This window comes from Triturus cristatus, chromosome 9 (assembly GCF_964204655.1).
Source record: "Triturus cristatus chromosome 9, aTriCri1.1, whole genome shotgun sequence".
In the NCBI taxonomy this organism is placed as follows: domain Eukaryota; kingdom Metazoa; phylum Chordata; class Amphibia; order Caudata; family Salamandridae; genus Triturus; species Triturus cristatus.
In genome coordinates this window covers 1,054,557,281-1,054,583,564 of record NC_140592.1, presented here as the reverse complement: position 1 = coordinate 1,054,583,564, position 26,284 = coordinate 1,054,557,281, and the positions used below count along the sequence as shown (strand labels likewise).

Here is a 26,284-nt window from a genome sequence, read left to right as displayed (position 1 = left end):
CAGCGCGAGTGTTTATGCAGTTGATAGGCATGATGGCCTCCTGCATCTTCATAGTCCCGCACGCGAGATTACATATGCGCCCACTTCAGGAGTGCCTAGCACGTCAGTGGAATCAGGCTCAAGGACAGTTGAAAGACCTAGTGTTGGTGAGCGGTCGGGCATACAACTCTCTGCATTGGTGGAATCCACAAAACCTTTGCAAGGGGCGACCGTTCCAAGAGCCTGTTCCACAAATAGTACTGACAGCGGACGCGTCTCTCCAGGGATGGGGAGCTCATGTACTACACTACACAGTGCAGGGACTATGGACGACACAACAGAAGAAGATGCACATCAACCTTCTGGAACTGATGGCAATCTTCCTGGCCATGAAGGCTTTCAAAGTACATCTGTGCAACAAGGTCGTGTTGATCCGGACGGACAACATGACCGCAATGTACTACATACAGAAACAGGGAGGGACACACTCTCCACAGTTGTCTCATCTGGCTCAGAGCATGTGGAAGTGGGCCATTCAGAGGAACATGTTCCTCATGGCAGAACACCTCCCCGGCAAGGACAACCAGATGGCGGATCTGCTCAGCAGACACAGCCACCAGATGCACGAGTGGGAGTTACACCCATCAGTACTCCAACCGTACTTCCAGCAGTGGGGTCACCCAGAGATAGACCTATTCGCGACAAGCGAAAACGCAAAATGCCAAAGCTTCGCCGCCAGATTCCCACATCCGCAGTCGCAGGGCAATGCGATATGGATGAACTGGTCCGGCAGATTTGCGTACGCTTTTCCCCCAGCACCGTTGATACCGCTGGTGGCTCGCAAACTCCGACAACACTCCCTGACACTCGTCCTAGTTGCTCCCACGTGGGCACGCCAGCCGTGGTACACCACCTTCCTCGAACTTTCCGTGGTACCGCATCAAAGGCTGCGGATCAAACCCGCGCATTTGACGCAGAACCATGGAAGAGGTTCAGCACCCAGATCCGCAACAGCTGAACCTGGCGATCTGGCTCCTGAAGTCCTAGAGTTTGGCTATCTCAATCTGCCACCTGACTGCATGGACATCATCAAGGAGGCCAGGAGACCCACTACAAGAGCTTGCTATGCAGCCAAATGGAAAAGGTTCGTCATTTATTGCGGTAATAATGACATTAACCCGCTGGACGCATCCATCCACGACATCATATGTTACCTCTTACACCTATACCGATGCAATCTGGCGTACACCTCTATACGTGTCCATTTGACCGCAATATCAGCCTATCTGCAAACCAGGCAGCACCTCTCTCTATTCAGAGTGCCTGCCATCAAAGCATTCTTGGAAGGACTCAAACGAGTCATTCCACCTAGTCACCCACCGGCTCCAATGTGGAACCTCAACTTGGTCCTCACACGCCTGATGGGTCCACCCTTTGAACCTCTACACTCATGCGAGATTCAATTCCTTACCTGGAAAGTAGCCTTCCTGGTAGCGATCACTTCCCTAAGAAGAGTTAGTGAACTCCAGGCACTAACCGTTCAAGAGCCATTTATTCAGGTTCACGCCAACAGGGTCGTACTACGTACCAACCCCAAATTCATGCCCAAAGTAATATCGCAGTTCCACATGAACCAGACTATTGAACTGCCCGTTTTCTTCCAAAACCCACAAACTGTTGCAGAGCGGGCATTACATACACTAGATGTACGGAGGGCCCTCATGTACTACATCGACAGGACTAAACCCTTCAGGAAGACAAAACAACTATTCGTTGCCTTTGCCCCACACCACAAAGGTAACGCCATCTCCAAAGCAGGGATAGCCAGATGGATAGTTAAGTGTATTCAAATCTGTTATCAAAAGGCAAAACGCACATTAACTATTCCACCACGAGCCCACTCAACACGCAAGTTGGGGGCTTCCATGGCCTTCCTAGGAAATATTCCCCTGCATGATATATGCAGAGCAGCCACATGGTCCACTACACACACATTTACAAAACACTATTGCGTAGATGTGCAGTCAAAACAGCAGGCAGCTGTAGGACAGGCTGTTCTCAAAACACTTTTTCAGACCGCTGCAGCTGGCACGGGTAGCCGCCGCCAATAGAGGGCACTGCTATGTATTCTATGCACAGATATGAATTCAGCAGCCCACATGCCTCGAACTGAATATGCTACTTACCAGTATGCATCTGTTCTTGGCATGTAGGGCTGCTGACATTCATATCGCCCTCCCTCCTCCCCGGCGCCTGTCGCAGCTGCAGCTCTCAGAATTATTGCAAGCATGGTCATCACTTTCTGTATCTACTCCATCACTGCCACAATGGCGAAAAACAATCTGAGGATGGAGAGGATGCCCATGCGCACTGTAGTCCATGGGAGGAGTCACCTATCCAAGGATACTTCGAAGACTCTTCCAGGACAACAACGTGCAAACATCCGGACCCAACACTAGGCGGCGATCTATGCACAGATATGAATGTCAGCAGCCCTACATGCCAAGAACAGATGCATACTGGTAAGTAGCATATTCATTACTAAGGGCCACATGAATCAATGTTTCAAATAGCGATTACCTAATCTCGATTCTCTGTGAATCGCACTTTGCTATTTGACTGTATGAAACTCCATGAGTTTCATTTGGTGTTTCCTAATGGGTCGCAAATTGACCTACCTCGTTAATATTAACGAGGCAGGTCGCAATTTGCAACCCATTAGGAATAGCTAAAATCACAGGGATGGTGGCCTGCTGGGGTCAGCAGCCCGCCATGTCTATGATTGCTTTAAAATAAAGTGATTGCTTTTAAATAAATAAATGCATCCCGTTTTCCTTAAAGGAAAATTGGTTGCGTTTAAAAATAATAATAATCAAAAGTTTTCTTTATATTTTTCAAGAGCAGGCAGTGGTCCGTGGGACCACTGCCTGCCCTTAAACATTTTTAGGAGTATTCACAAGATGGAAGGGGTCCCTTTGGCACCCCTTCCCGTCTGTGAATGGGTTACCACCTACTTGAAGTAGGTGGTAGATGCGACTGTTTTGCGACCGCATTTTGGTCGCAAAACATTCCTACATACCGCTGCAATTCCATATTGGGAAGGGATGCCCCTTCCTAATACCTAATTGGTATGTATTCGCAGTTCCAAATTGTGATCCAGTAACATGTTACCGAATCGCAAATTGGAATTCATACATACCAAAATGCATTTTACATTCTGCAATCGGGCCATTTGCGACCGATAAAAAACATGATACATGTGGCCCTAGATTATTAGATAGCTGCCCTGTATGAGAGTGAGGTACAGAGACAGCACAGGAGTGAAGAGCAGTAGTGGGGTTATCATAGGGGATTAATTAAAGCCACATGTACATTCCACAAAATGTCATGCATTTAATACCAGTAAACTCAGCCAGTTGCAAGTTCTAAAAAAAAAAAAATGGTAACAGCTGACTAGAAGCCAGCTTTTCTGTACTGCATATCTGTATGTGCTTCGAAAATATGTGGTCGCCAACAGGAAAGACCTATAAAGAGTTTTTCCTCTGGAAGCAGTGAACAGAGCCAAGTTTGAAGGAACATTGCCAGCTAACCGTGTTAGTCATGGTTAGTCATGGTTATTCACTTGGCCCTGTAATAAAGACTCGACTCCTACTGCCTGCACTTTTCCTGACAACATTAGCAGTTGGCACTGAGAACTCAGCCAAGATTATAAACAGGGTAGCCACAGAGTGTGTTTCAATTAGTCGCCTGCACTTGTGATCTCTGGTCCACCGTGATCCTTTCAGTGTCTTTCTATTTATCAGAAGAATGCATTGACGAGTGTGTGTAGAATGTGCTGAGTGTCCAGTAAGTAAGGATACAGTATTAATAACATTTGACATGGTTAGCTGATAAAATCGGCCATTTCAAATGTCGGTGTATCATAGTGTTCTCTGTTAATCAGTAGGTTGGTTTTCACCAAGTTGAGTGATACTATTGATTATTCTGCCTTTAAGTGGCACTGACTTAGCGTGTATGAGTTTGTACCTTCCAAAGATATTGCTTATGTAGATAGTGATGAATGGGGTATAAGTGTTCATGTTGAATGATTACCAGGGTCCTTAACTTAAGCATTTGACTTACTTGATCTTGAGTCCTCTCTTTCAGCTCTGCTCATCCATTTTAATAAAGATGTGGTTTTCCCTTCCAGCTGTGGGCACTTCTGCACTTTATTATGCCAACCCTCTTTGATTCTCATGATGAATTTAATGAGTGGTTTTCTAAGGACATTGAGAGCCATGCTGAGAACAAATCTGCCATTGATGAAAGTAAGTCTTGCCTTTATTGTATTTTAATAGTTTCTGCTATGGAAGTAACCTGCCTCCTGATAGCTTTAATAACATACTTCACATCAGTTTTATGTTTCCGTCAGTAATCACTATAGCATGTACTGATCATTACCCATCTACTGTAGCAAGATATTATCTTTGTAGCATACGTGGCTGTATATACACATGCTTTGCATACTCCTGACATCTTGTGTTGGGCTCGGATGTTTACAACTTGTCTTTCTTCAAAGAAATGTTAAGAGTTACAATGTATAGTGACTCCTTCTTTATTTGCGAATGTGCATGGGCATCACCTCAATTGTTAGATTGTTTTTCTCCTCCATCAGGTTTTGACGTGTTTTGGCACAGTATTATACTTTATATGAGGACTTATCTGCATGAATAGACATGCCTCTGTGATGTATATTTATATTACTAGACATTACAAGTAAGAAGGGAAGCCATGTCAAGGTATGTACTGGGCACTGGTCAAAACGAGATCCTCAGCTACATAATGGCTTCACTGAAACCTATGGTGTTTGGTAACAAACACCTCGTATTATTAAACCCACACTGATTCATTCTAGTGATGGATTTAGTAATACATGCACCCAGAGGGTACCTTAGAGGTACCCCCTGAAACCTACCAGCCTTCTAGTGTGCTGGATGACTGGCCCAGTATAGCCTTCCACCGCAGACGAATGTTTAAGTTTTATTATTACGCGTTACAACAAACAAATGATGGACGGAATGCTGACAATGCAGACATTCTCCCCCAGTCAAGAGATCTGGGTTAAATCCATCGTTCTTTTGCCCACTACGCCACCCCAGTTCAGACATGGCCATATGCAAATCAGTCTTGACCCTGTGCCTCATGGGAACAGTCCAGTCCGAACTGCCAAGCCATGTCTTCCCTGGACAGGAATCAAGCATCCTAGGACCGGTTTCTGGCTATCAGCCGTCATCAGCCAGGATAGCTTGACTCCAGTGGCGTAGTGAGCACGGGTCCCACGTCTGAGAATACCCATCCCAAGTTTTATTATTAGGCATGATTAATTAAAACCGTTGCATACAGTGCATTTAACAATAAAATCAATCACATTGCGTTAATACAATAAAAGTTAAAGTTTAAAATGAAGCGCTTTTATGTGTACGTAAAACTTTTAAGAATAATATCAAAAGTGCATGTGTCCCTACAGAGAGCACTGGGTCTATTAGATAGCAGCTCAATAGGGAATTTCTTTTAAAACTGGCGAGATGTTCCCTTGCGACAAGTAAGGCTACCTGTAGCAGCTGTTTTTAGCATCCAGGTTCGGTTGTGAGAGGTCGGTATTACAATGTGGCTCAAACAGTTCCCAAAGGTGTGACTATTGCAGATTGGTTTTTCAGCTTTGTTGCTGTCAGAGCAAAAAATGTTATGAGGCGGCAGTTTAGCTGTACTAAAGGTGGATTGAAGCACCGCATAATTGCCTGCCTACAAGACCTGACACCATACTGATTGAAGAATGGCTTTAGTTACATTTTCCGTAGGTCTTTTAACGTCTCACAGATGGATTTGATGTGGATAAGGTTCTCCATGCTGCTGGCGCACAAACAACAGGGCTGGTCTCCCCCCTTCTTTCCCAAGGAGGTAGAAGCGAGTTGATTACTCCGACTCCCAGGCGGAGCCTCAAGAATCTTTCCATGGTCGCAGTCCTTATACCTGCCTTGAGATAGGGTTGGGGTTTGAGGACGTCATAATTGTTTAGCACAGCCCAACCATGAGCTCGTTTAGATTCTTAGCATTCTTGTCCTCTATGGATGATATTAGTCTTGTTGACTTGGTTACTAATGTCTTAAAAGCTGAGTTGCCCATTGGAGTGTTCCAGGCGTCTGTCAAGCCTAGTGTGTTTATGGACTCTTGAAGGTACACGTTGGCGGTCAGCTTTCCAGAGCATGAGAGCTCTACCCAAAGATGATTGTTCAAAGACCCCACTTCAACAGCTCTTATTTTAAGCCAGCTTTTTACAAAAGCTCCCTTTCTTACTGTCACCTGGTTTTGCAGGCCGAATTCCAACCTGATTTGGGCAGGTGAAACATATTTGGGAAGCTGGAAGATCGTTCGATAGGCGGTTGCTATTGTGCTATCGAGAGTTACTGTGTCTCTGCCCATCAGTGATTCGCTGCCATAATTGAGTGTGGGCTGCAATTTTGCTCGCAAGACTTTAAAAAAAGGATCGAGCGTAAGGTCCGGCAACAGCTTCTTTAAAGGTTTTAATGCTGAGTAAGTCATAGCTCCCTTTCTTCGCAGAGAATCTAGCTGAGGCTTAAAAGAATTCTTGTGGTCTAGCAGAACACCCATATATTTATAAGTTGCTACTTGATCAAGGCGTTTGCTGGCCAAGTACCACTTTGGGTATGCCTTCTTGCGGTGGTTTACTGCCAAGATTTTTGATTTTTTTAAAGTTAATCTCTAGAGCGTTCTGTTGCGAGAATTTATAGCTTGCGTCAAGAAGGTGCTGGAGGCCAATAGGAGTCCTACTAATCAGAACTAAATCATCGGCATATAGCAGGTTTGTCAATGTCATGCCCCCTAGCTTTTGAGCATGTAAAAGACAGCTATCCAGTTCCCACGGTAAGTCCGACAGAAAAAGGCTAAAAAGCATGGGGGCTAAAACACATCCTTGCTTTAGGCCCTTTGTAGTCGTAATTCTGGTTGAAAGATGCTTCCCGGCGCCTACTTTGATTCTAATCCATGTGTTAGTGTGCAGTTGAATAAGTTGATCTAATAAGGGTGGTGGTATCCCCCATTTCTCCAGCTTTTGCCAGAGCTTGATGCGGTCAACGTGATCAAAAGCTGCTGAGTAGTCTATGAAGCAGAGATATAGGGGGTATTTTCCCTGCTTCGAAGCATGAATTTCAATTTTACGATCTCCTTGTAGAAGCCAAGCCGGATATTTTATTCATCACCGAAACTTGGCTACACGAAGGATCTACCCCACTCTCACGAATGCTATACCCCCTGACTATAAGATAATCAGGAAAGATAGAATAGGAAATAGAGGCGGGGGTAGCTATTATACATAAAAATTCACTTCTGTGTTCGGCTATTCCAGTGACTGATCTGGAAGGAGCTGAGGGTCTAGGATTCCATCTGTCTATCTCCGCCCACCAGTCAGTTGCGGGGATGGTCATATATAGACCGCCAGGGCCGGCAGGATGCTTCCTTGAGTCATTCGGCCATGCTATAGCGTCTATTGCTGCTAGATATAATCAGTGCTTGATTCTTGGGGATTTCAATCTTCATTTTGACCAAAAGGAAGACCCTGAGGTTAAGAAGCTATGTGAATCCCTAAATATCTTTAGTATGGCTCCGCATGTGACTACTTCTACTCATGATAAAGGTCATATTTTGGACCAGATTTTCTCCACACATAATATTGACCTAGATAACCCCCGACCTATTGTTTGGTCTGACCATTTCTTGCTCACTTTTTGGCTGAAAAAAGAGCGCAACAAGACATGGTCTCAGGGTATCCAACAGATGAAAGAAGTCAGATCTTTTAAACTAATTACACCAGACTCTCTAGCAGTAATACGAAGCCATCACCCTCTCCCTGTGGAAGGGCCTCTAGAGGATGCAGCACTTGCTCTAGAAAGCTGGCTGCATAATTGGGCATTATACCTTGCTCCTCCGAAGATGCATTTGGCTGTATGGGGTAATCCTTCGGCTCCTTGGTTCTCCGAGGCACCTAAGAAGAGCAAAAGTGCTTGTAAATGCCTTGAGCGCTTATGGAGGAAAAGTTATGACCCTCTGAATAAACTCAACTACAAACAGGCACTTAAAGCACATTATATTAAAGCTTGTGATGAGAAAAAAGCTTTCTGGCCAAAAAAATCGATTCTGCCAGAAACTGCAGTAAGGAACTATTTAAAATTGTGAAAGTTTTGCCTCCCCCAATGTTACTCAGAGTCTTTTTACCCCCACTCTTGAATGGACAAATCAGATTGCATTTTTTTTTGTTGACTAGATTAAATCCTTCCAAAACACTTTTGATGTATCTGCTTGTACAAGTCAGGCCGTTGTGCCTGACACTAAAGACCTTTTTAGGGAAGAATCACTCCTGGAGTTTCCGCCTATCTCCCTGGACACCTCACTCACCATTATGAAGGCACTAAAATCCGGGTCGCCTACAGACCCTTGCCCTGCAAAAATAGTAGCTTCTGTCGCCGAGGTCTTTAATCCCGCTGCTAACCAAGTTATGAATCTTTCTTTGACCAATGGCAAGGTTCCAGCAAGGTGGAAACAGGGTAAAATCCTCCCTCTCCTGAAGAAACCCTCAGCTGACCCAGCTGTAGTTAGCAACTATAGGCCCATAACACTGCTTCCTTTCTTTGCCAAGGCGCTAGAGAAATATGTGACTGCAGTAATTACGAATTTTATTGAGGCCACTAATGCCCTCTATCCTAGTCAATCGGGTTTTAGAGCTAACTACAGCACTGAAACAGTTTTGTTGGAAGTCACTGAAAGTATTAAAGTCACCCTTGACAGAGGAGGAAAAGCAGTTTTAATACTGCTGGACCTCTCGGCGGCTTTTGACACTGTGCCCCACGATCAACTCCTTCAGAGACTTAGGGAATGTGGTCTTGGGGGTACTGTTCTTGGCTGGCTCTCCTCCTTCTTGAATGACCGTCAGCAATCTGTCTGGTCCCCACCGTTCTCAGCTGACATCCCTTCGCTGAATGTCGGAGTGCCTCAGGGCTCAGGGCTCAGGGCTCAGGGCTCAGTTTTGAGTCCTACTCTTTTTAATATCTATATGGATCCTCTGGCACCACTTGCGGAAAAATTTGGGGCTAAGATTATAACCTATGCTGATGATTCTCAACTTCTGTTTACATACGGAAAGGACGAACCATTTAACGAAAGTGAAATCTATCAATGCCTGACCAATGTTTTTGATTGGTTTCGACAGAACCAACTCTCTTGCAACTCCGCCAAAACCGAAATCTTTTTTGGACATACATCTGGCGATGAATGGCAGAATTGGTGGCCTCGGGACCAACCTTCCCCCCTAGCCCTGTCACCACTGTGAAAAATCTTGGAGTCCTACTAGATTCAGACCTCTCTATGAAGTCGCAGGTTCAATCCGTGAATGGCATGTGTTTTAGGCTCCTAAAAATGATGAGGACCTTTCTCTCATTACTGCCTCTGTCTCATAGGCAGACGGTAGTACATTCATTGATCATCTCAAGGCTGGATTATGCCAATTTTTTGTACTTGGGCATTCCGAAATACTTATTAGGTCGCCTACAGATAGTGCAAAATGCGACTGCTAGAGCTATCTTGATGGTTGGGCCCAGGACTCGTTTGGCAACTCATCTGAAAACTTTACACTGGTTAACAATGAAAAATAGAATTGACTTTAAGGCACTGGTGCTGGCCTTCAAGGCTTTTCATGATTGCGGGGCCCAGTATCTCAGAAAGAGAATTACACCTTACTGTCCGGCTAGGACACAGAGATCTTCGGCCCAACATCTGTTAGTGGTGCCAAAATTTCTTCAAACTAGGAAAGGAGGACGTTCCTTTCAGGTGGCTGTAGGTAGATTATGGAATTCACTGCCTCGGTCCCTCAGACTTGAACCAGAACTCCTTAGTTTTAGACTCCAACTTAAGACCTGGCTGTTCCATCAATAATTTATGTCGGGCAGGACCGGAAGTTTTCAGGATCTCTCTTTTCAAGGGGTACCTCCTTAGCCCTGGGACACTCTTTTGAGTAGCCGTGCGCTTTACAAATTCACCATAACATAACATAACATCCATGAGCACGGTTAAGGCCATGATGTTGGTTGATGTGCCATGCCCTTGGCGGAAGCCTGTTTGGGTGATCGGTATTTTGTGGTTCATGGAGGACCAGCTGGTCAATTCGTTTAGAATGATCCCAGCAAAGTATTTGGCCTCTATATCTATAAGGGCTATCAGTCGATAGTTGTTTGGATCAGACTTTGCTCCTTGCTTGTATATTGGGCTGATGATTGAGCCGCTCCACGACTCAGGAAATACTGTAGTTCTTAATGCATGTCCTAACACTGGAACCAAAGCATTACTCAAAAACTCGTGATTGTTAGACGGACCGGGAGGGTCGGCCGAGGACAAGGGGAGAGGTCTCCGGGGAGAGCCGTCTCCAGCGATCGTACAGATGAATAACTTCCCCCCCACAGATATACACCACACAAGGATAGGATCTAGCGTTCTTTATAGGTGATTTCTTAAGGTACGATGAAATGGTACAAGGAGGTCTGGACTCAGGGGTCCCCTCGATTCGAGTCTCTTGGTTTGGGGAAAGGGGGTAGCGGGACAGTCTGGTTACCAATCTGGTAGCTGAAATGATATGGTGGGTAGCTCACAATCCTCGAGCTCGGTGTTCTAGCTTGGACGGGCCGCGGCAGCGCCAGCAGGTCCCGGTGAAGATGGTCGTTACACGGTCCGCGGCAGCGCCAGCAGGTCCCGGTGAAGATGGTCGCTACACGGTCCGCGGCAGCGCCAGCAGGTCCCGGTGAAGATGGTCGTTACACGGTCCGCGGCAGCGCCAGCAGGTCCCGGTGAAGATGGTCGTTACACGGTCCGCGGCAGCGCCAGCAGGTCCCGATGAAGGTGGTCGTTACAACGGTCCGCGGCAGCGCCAGCAGGTCCCGACGAGGATGGATGATGCAGAAGGCCGCGGCAGCGCCAGCAGGCAGGACGATAGTTCACAAGGCAGGGCTACGGCAGCGCCAGTAGTCCGTCAAGGCTGAGTTCTCTCGGTGTCTCTCGACTCCAGGATACAACTGCCTTCCTGCTCTGGAGCTGCCCTAGTTATAGGTCTGGCGCCCTTTGATGTCCGGACCCTCGCACTTGGAGGTCGGGGGGTCCGGGATGAGGGAGTCCAGACACCCAGCAGGGGGTGGAGCCAGCGCCTGGGGGAGCTGGAGGGTGATCGCCACCTGGCGGGGGAGAGCCATCAACACTTCTTTCTCCCATTGACCTGCCAAGTGGTCCGTTCACCTCCTGGGTGGATGGTGGTGCCGGGATGTCGGGGCCGGCCAGGCCCAGGGTTAGGGTCGAGCCGAGGCCACGCGGCCTCGTGGCGCAGCGCCCAAGATGGCGGCTGATCCGGCCGGGGGAGCCGGTAGTGGTTCGGCCCCATGATACATGGCTGTCCGGGGGCAGGAGTTCCGTTGGGAGACGGGGTGCGGGTTGCCCTTGTGGGTAACACCTTGGAGTCCGGGGCTTGGGCCCTGTCATGCGGGGAGGGAGCAAGCCCTTCATGTGGCCTGTCCAACAGTGATCTTGCTTGTACAGCATTGGCGGTATACCATTTGGGCCTGGTGCTCCCGCCCCTCTTCCTCTTGCAATTTGCTTCCTTATAGCTGTAGCCAGGGGGCCGTTTTGCTTATCTGCTACATTTAGTTGGCAGTGTGGGCCTGTTGGCAGTTCCGTCTCCCGGTGTGTTAACTTGGGTGAACCTCTGTGTTCTTCACTTTGTTGGTATTGGTTTATCTCTGCCTGTGTTAAGTTGTTGAAGTAGGAGTTTCCCAGTTGGAGAAGGGGAGTGGTAGTTTCTATAGATGGATCGTTAAAGTGTTTAAAAAGATAGTCAACCCAAGAAACTTCAGTGATGTTTGAGCCTATGCCTGGATGGTTGGGCCGCTGCAGTTTAACTGATTGCCAGAATTTTGCGCTGTTTTTCTGGCTTGCATCATGGTAGAGTTTGGCCCATATGTCATTGTCCTTTGCTCTTTTATTAGCCCATCTCATCCATTTCAATGATTTCTTTAGCGCACAAAGGGTATCTTGCAGGCTCTGGTCATTCGGAAATCTGCGTTGTTGCTTTAAATTTCGATTTATAGATCGCTTACGTGTTTTTGAGACTGGACTCCTTGCCATCTTAATTGGGTTGGCTTCAACTTCACTCCGTTTCGGACCTCAACTAGTAGAAAATGTTCCTCCTAAAGATGTAACAAAGTGTTCCCAACTTTCCACGGGCTGGTCTAAATTAACACCTCTTTGATTGTACAGGGCTTTAGCTATTGATGATATTTCTTCTATGTTGTTAGAGTTGCACCTTATTCTTCTAAGATCACTAGTTTCATCCAGCAAAATAGACTTGTTAGTTTCTGGTGTATGACATGGTCGAGTTTGAAGGTTCAACTCTTGTGGCAGATGATCACTGAATTCATAGTTGCCTATCTTAAAGGTGACAATTTTGTTAAACATTGCCAAAGTTGTAAAGGTATAATCTAGATCAGATAATGTCATAGTCGAGTTGTACATGGCTGCTGGTGGGTTGTCCTCTTTAAACCGGCCGTTTAGAGCTCTCATATTTAGATGTTCCAAATCCCGAAGCAGATTTGTTGCAGTTGAAGTCCTAGAGGGCTTGATGATCTCTATTTGGCCTTGCATTGGGATTCCCCATGTGCCTGAGAAGTCCTGCATTGAGTCGTCGTCCTGAGTGTGCCCTAGGAGGTGCATGTTAAAATCTCCGGCCAAGATGAAGAGATCTGTTGCCACCTCACCCATCACTTTCTGTAGCTCCGTTGACCACTCCTTTGCTGCTTTTTTTTTTTTTTTTAGGATGTACATAAACATTTTATTATTACTATATCCTGTTTGAGCTGGTTTAACTTGAGCGTTAATTCTACTGCCATAATGCAATTTGAAGGTGTTAAGTGTATTGTTATAGGTAAAAGCTCACCTATTCTGATTATTGAGGCTAGAAACAGCAGACCGAGTGATGACCAAAAGCAGATTCCTTGGTTGCAGGAAGTGAGTAGGAGGTATAACCTTGCAGGTCGAAGGGCTTATCTTCCCAGGTCTCCTGTAGCAATATTATGTAAAATGTTTTCATGTAGCTTAAGATCTCCTGGTCACTCATTTTAGATACTCAGCCATTAATCATCCAGACACATATGGAAGTTCCTTCTCGATCTCTCAGCGATGGTTATGCAGACGAGTTTCTGACCCCCAGGGGTGAGAGACCACACACTCAGGAGGTCAGGAACAATGCCTGCTCTGGAGGGAAGTGTATTACACCTCCTACGGGAAGGCTCGTAAATTAGCATTGCAAGGCAGGTAGATTACAAGAGCCCACCGCCTTTGGTATGCAAGTCTGGCTTCCCTCTGAGACGAGGGGATGCCAACCCCCCTGACCAGGGCCCATTTGGCACCAGACCAGGTGGCAGGAAAATTAGTAGTCAGAGAGGCTTGTCCAGCCTCAGGCTAATTCCACCCCTAAGGTGGGCTGCCTGATGTGAATATGAAATTTAAAAGTCTGCCATCTTGGTGATGGCAGAATTCGGAACTCTTGGACAGGGTTATGCCCACTTCCCACAATAAATAGCCATATAGAGGGTGTGTGACCCCAGCGGTAAGTAGCCCATTGGCTACTAGCCTACACTCCCCTATCACCCCTAAATATAGTGTTTAGGGTAGCCCCTGCCACCAAGAAATCAGATTCCTGATGACCTAAGAAGGACACTGAAGAGTCACGAGAAGCAAGAACTGTGGAGAAACAGCTGACTTGGCGCCAACCCTGCCGGCCTGTCTGCTGTTGTATGTATGGAGTACTTGTAAAGGGCACTGTTGCTGCAAGGAGTGTCCTGCTGCTCAGCATTTCTGGTGTCAACTGGCCAATAAGACCAAACCATTAATCCTAATTAAAGAGCCACATTTTTAGTTTCTTCAGAAACTAGCCTAACTGCTCGCCCACACTTCCACAAAAGAGAGCATTTGGGGTGTAATTTGTGCCTCGGTAATTCCTTTGGGGTTTGCCTGGACTCTTTACTCAGTGCACCTCTTTTTGGTCCACTATATGAAGAGCGAGCTTCCTACAACATTTACTAAATATGACTGTGTAGCTGTTCTAGCTCACCAACAATCTAGAGCTGGTCAGACCGTCTCAAGGCTTTGTTTCAAATATCTGCATCATCCACTGCCTTTCCTCCACTTGAAGGGGTAGGGCTTCACAGTCTATACAAAGAATGTGTATCTACAGCCTCACATGCTACAAATGGAAAATGTTACTTAACCTGGAATGATCTTAGCATGTAGAATCACATGCGCCCACCTGCCTCCCCAGGTGCATGTGGTTACTACATTTATTATTCTGTGTTATTTACATATTTAACCTGTTATACAAACCTTGGTGCATGGTCGCCAACCTGTTCTACCTACTGTACCATCAATATGCTCATCCACTGTTCGTAAAACAATCTAACAATGGAGCTGATGCCAGTTCGCATTGCCAACTAAGGGAGGACTCACTATAATTCCTGACTCAAAAGACTTCTTCAAAGAAAAACAAGTTTTAACCATCCAAGCCCAACCCTAGATGACAGGAGTATGAACAGCATGTGAATCTACAGCACTACCTGCTACAAACAGATGCTTACAGAGTAACATTTTCCTTCTTGCCTTCATTCCCCTGCAGTAGGTATATGTGGAAAGCATTCTAAAATGGATAAAGATTTCTAAATGTAGGTGACAATATGTATTTCATGTACAATGTCCTGAATCATGATTTACCATCTCAGAGATGGTCTTTGTTACATCCTCTTCTTCCACATTCATAAGACAGGTCTGTAGATTCTTACAGAAAATAAAGTTTCTGAAATCTGGATACACCTTTATTATAGTAATGCACATACTTTCCTCAGTATTCTAGGAGTGTCGTAAACTGCAAAGTAAAGATTTGCTTTTTATTTGAACCTTCAGCCGATAAGTACCAATTTGCAAAATGCAATCTTGATATAAATCATAGTGGTTTATATGATAATTATTATTTTTAGGTCCTGATTGAAGGTTCACTGGTCATTTAAACTGGCTATACTTAGGAGCTCAGAAATCACTTCGAAATACATTTAAGGAGTGCAAACTCAGCCCCCAGTTTACTCCTGCACTTGAAACTCTAGGCCCCATCATGTCCGCAAATGCAACGTGCACTGGCTACCAATAGCTCGTCAATTTGCTTTCAATATACTGTGCATAACACACAGCACTTTACGCACTAGATCCATCAACAAAACGTCTAGACCCCCTGCCATCTAGAGATTAGACAAAGACTCTGTTCTTGCACACTCCTACAACTGGGAGGGCCATGTTGCAACAAAACCCGACTGAGGGTGCACTTTCTCAGTCCAAGTCAGCAAGATGTGGAACTTTCTACTCTCCCAAGGAAGGTGATAAGAAAACGACCTCACATGTGGGAAGGCTATAAAAGCTTAGCCCTTTGAGTTTTCGGGACCTAGCCTCGAAGAAAAACCCCTTTATGCACAGAAGTATTGAACCACAATGCAAAACAGGATAATACACTGTCCAGACAAGAACTCAACAGTTTCAGTTAGAATAAATAAAAAGCTGCATGAAGCCTCAATCGCCTGCCCTCTCAGACCTGCCGGCATACTGGCAACTCCACGGTGACCCTGACAGAACACAAGATGTATCAAAAAGGAGGGGATTTGGGACCGGGAGCTGTTATTTAAATAGGTCCTGCATACAGGGCTCCTAGTAAACTGTGCTACAAGAGGTATGCAGTTCCTAGGGGGGACGGGGAAGACAGGTCTGTCTTCGTGATGCCCTCACACACCCGAAGGATGTCATGCTTCATCATTGGGCTTTGCTCCTCGTCGGGCCGGCGCTGCAATGCTCAACGGGCTCACCGTAAACGGGGCTCTTTGGTGGAGATCTTTTTTGAAGAAGCCGTAGGGTGCGTGCGGGTAAGAGGGCAAGGGTAGTGCAAGGAAGGTGAAGGTAAAAGTAAGTCTGGAGCACTCCTAATCAAAAAAATGTGTTCGAGGCATATGAGCTGCAGATTATACACTGTGCATAGATCGCCATCTGGTGTTGGGCCCGTATGTTTGCAGTCTGTTCTTCTTCTTGGACAGTCTTTGGAAGTCACGAGTTCGGTGACTCCTCCTTCGGTCCGTACTGCGCATGGGCTTGGGCTCCATCCTCAGATTGTTTTTTTCCGCCATCGGGCTCGGATGTAATACTTCGTGCTCCGGCTTCGAACCTTTCCAGTTCGACCTTTGACGAAAAATCCTCGTCCATCGAGATTCTTTAGACGAAATCGACTTCTTCATCTCTCTCTTTGGCACTTCTTCGATTCCAGGCATCGGCAGTGGCCTTCGGGCCTATCTCGACTCCGGTCTCGGCCGATGGAAAGGACTCCCTTCAAGAAGCGCCCAAAATGTGGGTCTAAATTTCCCCACACCGACCTCCATCAGGTGTGCAACCTCTGCCTCTCTCCCGAACACGAGGCCCGAGACTGCCCCGCCTGCAAGTCTTTTCGTTCGAAAAAGACTATTCGGGATCGACGAGCTCGACGCACCATGGCGCACTCATCGACCTCGGCTCCACCTGACATCTTCGGAGAAGACACCGGAGCTTCGGGACAGCAGCACACCGAGCTGGAGGAAGACGTCGTCAGCGCTTCCGAGGCCGACGACTCTGACGTGGAGGAGATCACACCGGCGCAGAGGGTCGTGAGTACTCTACCCCCTCCCACTCCCGCGCCCATACTGAAAGAGACTCCGGTTACCCCTTCGCCTCCGGGCCTAGGGAAAACCAAGTATACTGCTTCCATCACCCCACCTTCGGGCCCGGTGAAAAAGCATCACAAGTCTTCTGGCGGCTCGGGCTCGAGCCAGCCTCCTAGCGGCGCCGAAAAACATTCTTCGGCACCGAAGAAAACAAGCTCTGTTCCAAAGCCATCGGTGTCGAAACCTGGCCTCTCGGTGCCGACCAAACACAAATCCCTCGGCACCGACGCTTCCGTGTCGAAGCCTGCCTCAGCGCCGAACAAAAAATCGGATACCCCGAGAAAGCACGGCGCGGATAAACCGACGAAGCCTTCGGTTCCGAAAACATCGGCACCGATGGAGGAATCGGTGCCGGAGGAGCTTTTCACACCGGATCCTCTTCAAAAGACTTTAACAAAGGATCCAAGGACTGGACATTTAATTTTGTCTTCCAAGAAAAGACTTTTGGACAAGCCAACTCCTCCTCCACCACCAAAACGGAAGGACTCTGCCACATCCCCGTTCAGAGTACCCTCCCCACCACCTCCACCTCCACCTCCTCCTCCTCCACCTCCTCCTCCTCCACCTCCTCCACCTCCTCCACCTCCTCCACCCCCTCCACCCCCTCCACCTCCTCCACCCCCTCCACCCCCTCCATCTCCGCCCCCACCTTCTCCACCCTTGCCTCATCGGTCTCCAACCCCGTCTCCAGACCCTGATGACCACGGAGATCCATTCTATGATCCCACAGATGCCCCGCAGGACTCCACTCCTCCGGGAACACCTGACCCATGGGAGGATTATCACAATCCTGATGTCCCAGATGTGCCTCAGGATGATCTCTATCCATCCAGGCCGTCTCCACCAGAGGACTCCCTGGGGTTCCACCACCTCTTACAACAGGCGGCACATTATCATGGGGTGGAGTTACACAGTGATCCAGTTGAGGAAGACTTCATACTTGACACATTTGACATAGCAGATAAATCCACTGCTATATTACCCATGCTTAAAGGGGTGACCAAGCATGCCACAGAGGTTTTCAAAGACCCCGTCAGAGCTAGGGTCTTCAACCCCAGAATAGAAAAGAAGTATAAGGCAGCCCCCACGGATCCTGTCTATATTAAAGGACCTGCGCCCCTAGACTCATTAGTGGTGTCCACAGCTAGGAAGCGCTCCAACTCTCAGTCATCTGGTGAGGCTCCACCACCTGATAAGGAGTCCAAGCTCTTAGATGCGTCAGGCAAACGCACTGCCTCGCAAGCTGCCAATATGTGGCGCATCGCCAACACGCAGGCGCTGCTGGCGAGGTACGATAGAGCGCACTATGATGAGCTGGAGGCTCTCATGCAGCATCTCCCAGAGAAATATAAGAATAAGGCTCATGAACTGATACAAGAGGGAAAGATTATTACCAACACCTCTATTAAATGTGCACTTGACGCAGCAGACACGGCGTCCAGGGCTATAAACACCAGTGTTCTGCTTCGCCGTCACGCCTGGCTCAGGATCTCAGGCTTTAAACCAGAGGTCCAAGCATCTATATTAAACCACCCTTTTGACCAACAATACTTATTTGGCCCAAAAGTAGACGAAGCCCTGGAAAAAATGAAGAAGGATACGGTGAAGTCTATGGGAGCCCTGCAATCACAAACCCCTAGACGCTCCTTTCGCCGTTCCTCCTTTTGAGGCTCTGGCAGAGGTTACTCTTCCGATAACGCCTACACGTCCTACAAGTCCCCTCCTCAGAATACCTTCTCAAAGGGCTACCAAAGAGGTGGATATCGAGGAAACAATAATAAAGGCAGGGGCAAAACCAACACCGCCCGTTCTGCCACACCGCCCACACAATGACTTTCCCCCGCTCCCCCCAGACCATTCCACTCCGGTCGGGGGCAGACTACAAGACTTCCTTCAAACCTGGGAGGCCATAACATCAGACAAATGGGTGACCCAAATTATTCGGTCAGGGTACTGTCTCGAACTAACTTCTACCCCCCCAAATATTCCACCCAGACACCGTGCGATGTCACAAGAATATACCACACTTCTGAAACAAGAGGTACTCTCCCTCCTGCAAAAACACGCGATAGAGCAGGTACCCGTCGATCAGCAAAATCTCTAGGGGTCTACTCTCTGTACTTTCTCATACCGAAGAAAGACGAGACCCTACGGGCCCATTCTAGACCTCTGGCCTCTAAATGCATACATTCATTCAGACCATTTTCATATGGTAACTCTTCAGCAAGTTCTCCCACTCCTCCGTCAGGGCAACTTTCTCACTACACTGGACCTGAAAGACGCATACTTTCATATTCCAATACACCCTGCTCACAGAAAGTACCTCCGATTTGTGGTGGACGGCCAACATTACCAGTTCAAGGTTCTCCCCTTCGGGGTCACAACCGCACCACGGGTGTTTACCAAATGCCTGGCAGTAGTGGCAGCACACCTCAGAAGACAAAACATTCACGTCTTCCCCTACCTGGACGACTGGCTCGTAAAAGCCGCGTCCTACCACCAGTGTGTGCAGAATACAAACACTACCATACAACTACTCCACCAGCTAGGCTTTACGGTGAATCACCAAAAGTCTCACTTGATACCGTCTCACACAAAGCAATACCTCGGTGCCACAATAGACACCTCAAAGGCTATAGCCTATCCCAACTCAGCCAGAATCGCAAGCATGCAAGCCCTGCGCCAAAAGTTCCTTCTTCAGCACTCTCTCCCAGCAAGAGTGTTCATGAAACTAATAGGGATGATGGCGTCTTGCATTTTCATAGTGCCCCATGCAAGACTTCACATGCGTCCACTCCAAGAGTGCCTAGCACGCCAGTGGAACCAGGCCCAGGGACAGCTGATGGATCTGGTGTTGGTGGACGGCCGCACCCATCGATCTCTGCAGTGGAGGAACACCACAAACCTTTCCAAAGGGCGACCGTTCCTGGACCCGGTTCCTCAGGTGATTCTAACAGACGCATCGCTCTCCGGCTGGGGAGCGCATCTATCACACCTCACAGTGCAAGGTCTATGGACGCCACAACAGAGGTTACTTCACATCAACCATCTGGAGTTATTGGCAATCTTTCTAGCCCTGAAATCGTTTCAGAAACAAATTTCAGCCAAGGCAGTCCTCATTCGCACAGACAATATGACTGCAATGTATTATATTCAAAAACAGGGGGGGACACACTCTCCCCAGCTCTCCCGCTTAGCACAGAGCATATGGAGATGGGCAATTCCACAAAAAAATCTTTCTCCTGGCACAACACGTCCCAGGCATACAAAACACCATGGCAGATCTGCTCAGCAGACAAACGCAGCAAATGCACGAATGGGAACTGCATCCACAAGTTCTTCACCCATTCTTTCAGAAGTGGGGGCATCCTCAAATAGACCTCTTCGCCACCCACGAAAACAAAAAATGCCCAAGCTTCGCCGCCAGATACCCACACCCATTGTCCAAAGGCAATGCGATATGGATGAACTGGTCAGGCAGATTTGCATACGCCTTTCCACCTCTCCCACTAATTCCGTTAGTGGTAAGGAAGCTACAGCAGCACTCCCTCACACTCATTCTGGTAGCCCCAACATGGGCCAGGCAGCCGTGGTACACCACACTACTACAGCTATCGGTGGTACCACATCAAAAACTGCACCTGTCCCCATGCCTCCTAACCCAGAACCATGGAGAAATCAGGCACCCGGACCCAGCTCAGCTCAACCTTGCGATCTGGCTCCTGAAATCTTAGAATTTGGCTACCTTAATCTTCCCCCTGATTGCATGAACATTATCAAGGAAGCCAGACGTCCTACCACTCGAGCATGCTATGCCGCAAAGTGGAAGAGATTTGTTGTTTACTGCCGTAACAATACAATCAACCCTTTAGATGCATCCATACAGCACATCATATGCTATCTGCTCCATCTTCAAAGGTGTAACCTGGCGTACTCATCCATCCGTCTACACCTAGCAGCAATTGCTGCTTACCTACAAAACAGACAGCATTTATCACTGTTCAGAGTGCCTGCTATTAAAGCCTTTATGGAAGGCCTTAAAAGAGTAATTCCACCCAGGGCACCACCTTCACCTGTATGGAATCTAAACGTAGTTCTTACAAGGCTAATGGGTCCGCCTTTCGAACCAATGCATAAATGTGAACTACAGTTCCTCACTTGGAAAACAGCTTTCCTCGTAGCTATCACTTCCCTTAGAAGGGTTAGCGAGATACAAGCGTTCACTATACAAGAACCCTTTTTACAAGTACATCACAGCAAGGTGATACTTCGCACAAATCCAAAATTTCTGCCCAAGGTCATTTCCCCCTTCCATCTTAATCAATCGGTGGAGTTACCGTTTTTTTTCTCGCAACCTCAATCTGTTGCGGAAAGGGCTCTACATACACTTGACGTTAAAAGGGCCTTACTGTACTACATACAAAGAACGCAACCTTTCAGAAAGACTAAACAGTTGTTCGTCTCCTTCTCTCCACCGCATAAAGGCAACCCCATTTCAAAATCGTGGATAGCTAGGTGGATTGTAAAGTGTATACAAATTTGCTATCACAAAGCAAAACGAACATTATCTGTTCCACCTAAAGCCCACTCTACAAGAAAGATAGGGGCTTCTATGGCTTTTCTAGGGAACATACCCTTAGATGACATCTGCAAGGCAGCCACATGGTCAACACCGCACACCTTCACAAAACATTACTGTGTAGATGTGCACTCCAAACAACAAGCTAGTGTGGGCCAGGCTGTACTAAAGACACTGTTTCAAACTACTGCAACGGATACCGGTGGTCGCCGCTAGGGTTGGGTACTGCTATATAATCTATGCACAGTGTATAATCTGCAGCTCATATGCCTCGAACGGAATATGCTACTTACCAGTATGCATTTGTTCTTGGCATGTAGAGCTGCAGATCTATACACGCCCACCCGCCTCCCCGGCTACCTGTATCCGTTCCAGGCTATCTTATTTAGATACAACACACATGGGTTTCTTCACTATTATCACTGCGCTCCATCTTTTCCCTGCTGGCGAAAAACAATCTGAGGATGGAGCCCAAGCCCATGCGCAGTACGGACCGAAGGAGGAGTCACCGAACTCGTGACTTCCAAAGACTGTCCAAGAAGAAAAACAAACTGCAAACATCCGGGCCCAACACCAGATGGCGATCTATGCACAGTGTATAGATCTGAAGCTCTACATGCCAAGAACAGATGCATACTGGTAAGTAGCATATTCCTTAATGTTAAAGGTAGTTCCAGCTTGGTAAAAGTACGTGGATGCCCTATGTGGATGCAATGTTCCTAGAGGGCTATCACTGTGAATTGGGTTGACATGTTTCGTGCCTCTATTGCTCCTAACGAATCATGTGGCACTTCATCAGGACATAAGTAAATAGCGTGGTGCACTACTAGAAGTCTGGCTCCTTAGTGCTGGAGTAGAAACCAGACAAAATAGAGTAACGCCCTTGTAGACCTATACTGGGCGGTAGCGAAAGACCTGTAGGGGGAAAAAAAGGGGAGAAGGAACAGACAACACAATGGCAATTAAAACCTGAATAATACAGGAGTTGTGTCTCTGTTATAACTGAGACCTAGCACATAGCTGAGTGGTGCTGTGTTTGGGCATGCACTAGCTGTAGATGTATCTAGCGTGCAGGCGATAAGGTGGTGGTAATGGCCATACTTGTAGCTCATGCTAACTAACTTGTTCTGAGCGACGTGCGATGTTATCCAGGGTTAAGGGTGCCCAACAGAGTGCGTACTTGGTTAGGTCTGGTTCCAGTGGGGTAAGGAGGAACTCTCTTTAGCCAATGTACAGTAGTTAACCCAAAGTTGGTGCGTCAGCCCACAGATGGTACGTGCAGGGGAGTTACCTATGAGGTGTGGCATCTAGTAGCAGCAATAAAGATCGTATGTCGCTGGGGACGTACCCCTAGTGCAACCAGTGAGACCACGTGGTGCATACGTGCACGAAATTATGTCGTGTGTGTGAGAAAAGAAGGGAATATCACAATGACTCAACGTGACCGCTAAAAGCGACCACAAGTAATTGCACGTAAATTGGAGAAACCGATTCACAATAGTTCTACAAGCACTTTAGCAAGAACTGGAGAGGCAACAACTAATTTTTACATTCTGCGATGACGCCGACTCGCATGTTGACGGTGCACCGGGTGAATTGTGGGCGTGAATAGAAGTGACGACATTTAAGTATACGGACTGATCAAAAAACAAGCATTTCTCATACAATGTACAATTTCATACTCAAGTGGTTGTAAAAGGGGCACGGCAGAGGTGGCTGTCTTGCTGCTTATAGTACCTAAGAAAGAGATTGCTCGGTAGGGCTACTCACCCTTAGTATAGAGGTCTATAGCCTGACGGGGGAGGTAACAGAGCACGTTGTTGCTCTGTAGCTAAAAAAAGTAAAAATTGCATACCAGTTTGTAACTGGGTTAGTGACAAGGCTTACTGGAGATTTCAAGTTTGTTGGTGTGTAGTATACTCACGGATCGGCAGACAGAAACTAGCTGTGATCCTACCCTAGCTCTGGACCCCGTGCCTGTATCTTCCGGGTCTGCGTATTTGAGCACAACTATGGTTGGAAAGGCTAGAGCGGTAACTGAGCGTCCATATTGCTGGTAGCGATGTCCTCAAGGATACTATGGTGTGTTGTAGGGGTGAAACGCTTAATTTGCCTGCCATGTTGCCAGTCGTGAAAAAACTTTATTGGGTATTTGTAATGTAACAAGGAATATCGGTGCAAAGTGGGTATGCAGTCGCCAACAGTAACCTCGCCTGCCTGCGAAAAACTTTAATTAAAAGTTGTTGGTGCAAAACACGGGGATCAGTGGACGACGGTGCAATGATTGCCCAATTCTATTTATGTGTTTAGGAAGTGTCAGATGGTGGTAGTGGCACTGATGGTAGCTATCCCTTGGTCCCGGGTGATAAAAGATCAGCCAGGATACGGTTGTGTACCATCAGGCTTGAGGCTTCATGCAGCTTTTTATTTATTCTAACTGAAACTATTGAGTTCTTGTCTGGACAGTGTATTATCCTGTTTTGCATTGTGGTTCAATACTTCTGTGCATAAAGGGGTTTTTCTTCGAGGCTAGGTCCCGAAAACGATCTTTATTGCTGCTAGTAGATGCCACACCTCATAGGTAACTCCCCCGCATGTACCATCTGTGGGCTGACGCACCAACTTTGGGTTAACTACCATACATTGGCTAAAGAGAGTTCCTCCTTACCCCACTGGAACCCGACCTAACCAAGTACGGACTCTGATGGGCACCCTTAATCCTGGATAGCATCACACGTCGCTCAGAACAAGTCAGTTAGTACGGGCCATAAGTATGGCCATTACCACCACTTTATCGCCTGCACGCTAGATACATCTACAGCTAGTGCACGCCCAAACACAGCACCACTCAGCTAAGTGCTAGGTCTCAGTCATAACAGAGACACACCTCCTGTATTATTCAGGTTTTTATTGCCATTGTGTTGTCTGTTCCTTGTCCCCTTTTTTCCCCCCTACAGGTCTTTCGCTACCGCCCAGTATAGGTTTACTAGGGCGTTACTCTGTTTTGTCTGGTTACCACTCCACCACTAAGGAGCCAGACTTCTAGTAGTGCACCACGCTATTTACTTGGGTCCTGATGAAGTGCCACATGACTCGTTAGGAGCAATAGAGGCACGAAACAGGTCGTCCCATTTCACAGTGATAGCTCTCTAGGAACATTGCATCCACATAGGGCATTCACGTACTTTTAACCAAGCTGCAACTATCTTTAACATAAAAAATTGTTTTCATTCGGACTGCTCCAGACTTACTTTTACCTTCACCTTCCTTGCACTACCCTTGCCCTCTTACCCGCACGCACCCTACTGCTTCTTCAAAAAAAGATCTCCTCCAAAGAGCCCTGTTTACGGTGGGCCCGTCGAGCATTGCAGCGCCGGCCCGACGAGGAGCAAAGCCCAATGATGAAGCATGACATTCTCCGGGATGTTTGAGGGCAGAGCACAAGATGTGTCGGGACCGCATGCCTTTCACCCTGTCCTTTCCACATAAGTCTTACCACATCCACACACTTCGGAAACCAAACAAATGGGTCCGCCTGTAATCACTACAGACAGTTAGAGCAGCATGATGGCGTATTTGGCAGTTCTGCGCTATTCAAGTGCCAGATAACAAAGCATAACTTCAGGTAAATGATACAGTTTGAGGAACTCCTGGTCTGAGGCACTCCTGCATTGAAATTGACTATGTTCACTAAACCGAATTTCGCCACATAGAGTTTACAGAAGAAAAAAACTGTGCACCCACTACTCTACGAAAGCAACTGAATAGTAAATACCACTCAGTTGTTAGTTTTCCTGATAAAATTCCATCTCTTCAGTTTAGAGCGATGCATCGTCACAAGACGTTGAAGTGCTACATTTGACCTGTATCGAAATTCATTTCATGTAGTACAAGTGCTAATGGATTTGTGATTGGCGAGCACCCATCAGTGTATTTCTGCAATATAGGCTCGCACAGTTTAAGTAATAGGACATGCCACAGGTAGTGCTGCAGTTCGGGTCTAATCACTTTCATTTTGCATATTACAATATCATTGCCCTGATTAGGTACATCACCTAATCAATAAATTACATATGAATATGGTAAAGATATGGATAATTGTACAAATACTCCATATGATATCGGAAAATTGGTTTACTTATAACCGAATGCAAATGCCAATCTTTTTCCAAAAGGGACAAGAAAGGTTTTACTGAAGAATCAAAGAGCTTACAATATTTGGATCTTGGTTTTCCTTTGGTACTCCCTCAGCCCATACAGAGTAGATGTGCGCATCATTAACCCAGGTCAGAAATACTCAGACCAGCTCCATATGAGTGGCCCTCCCTGTGGTCCTGACACTTCCTAGTCATCACTAACCTTGTTGGAACTATTACTGAGAAGAATATACAGTTCTACATTTTGCCCTAGGGAGGGTCTGAATCGATTCCTCAGCACGAGAGCAAACTGGTGATAAGCACATTTAAAAACCAAATCCGAAACTAAAAATACTATTGACTGTTGTATTGATCACCTCCTGAAGTTATTTAGGGCCCCTTTTAAGGGTGGTATCCACCGAAGACTGGCAGGTATCATGTTTAAGGGTGGTATCCACCGAAGACTGGCAGGTATCATGTTTAAGGGTGGTATCCACCGAAGACTGGCAGGTATCATGTTTGTCTGCCTCATCCATCCTTGCCTGATTTATAGCTCAGGGAACAGTAGTTTCCCCACACAAGATCAGCCGCAGGTTCCAATATGAGGGAAACCCTTTTTGGGGGAGGTTCCACAAGTGGAAATGTCATCCAAGTGACCATCCTTTTTAGTGTGACCCCTCAGACTCCAAGGCTGCCAGCTATTTTTCTGTCCTAATCCTCCATTTCAA

At 47.0% G+C, this 26,284-nt stretch overlaps 1 protein-coding gene across 2 annotated transcripts in view; it reads left to right on the top strand.

The window, feature by feature from the left end:
* The window catches only part of INO80 (INO80 complex ATPase subunit), a 670,892-nt gene that overhangs the window by 302,268 nt on the left and 342,340 nt on the right, over positions 1 to 26,284 (top strand). For both annotated transcript variants that reach the window (XM_085626921.1, XM_085626922.1), the window contains exon 18: positions 4,169 to 4,286. In XM_085626921.1, coding sequence (XP_085483047.1) covers positions 4,169 to 4,286 — 118 coding nt within the window. The remainder of the gene's footprint in view (positions 1 to 4,168; positions 4,287 to 26,284) is intronic.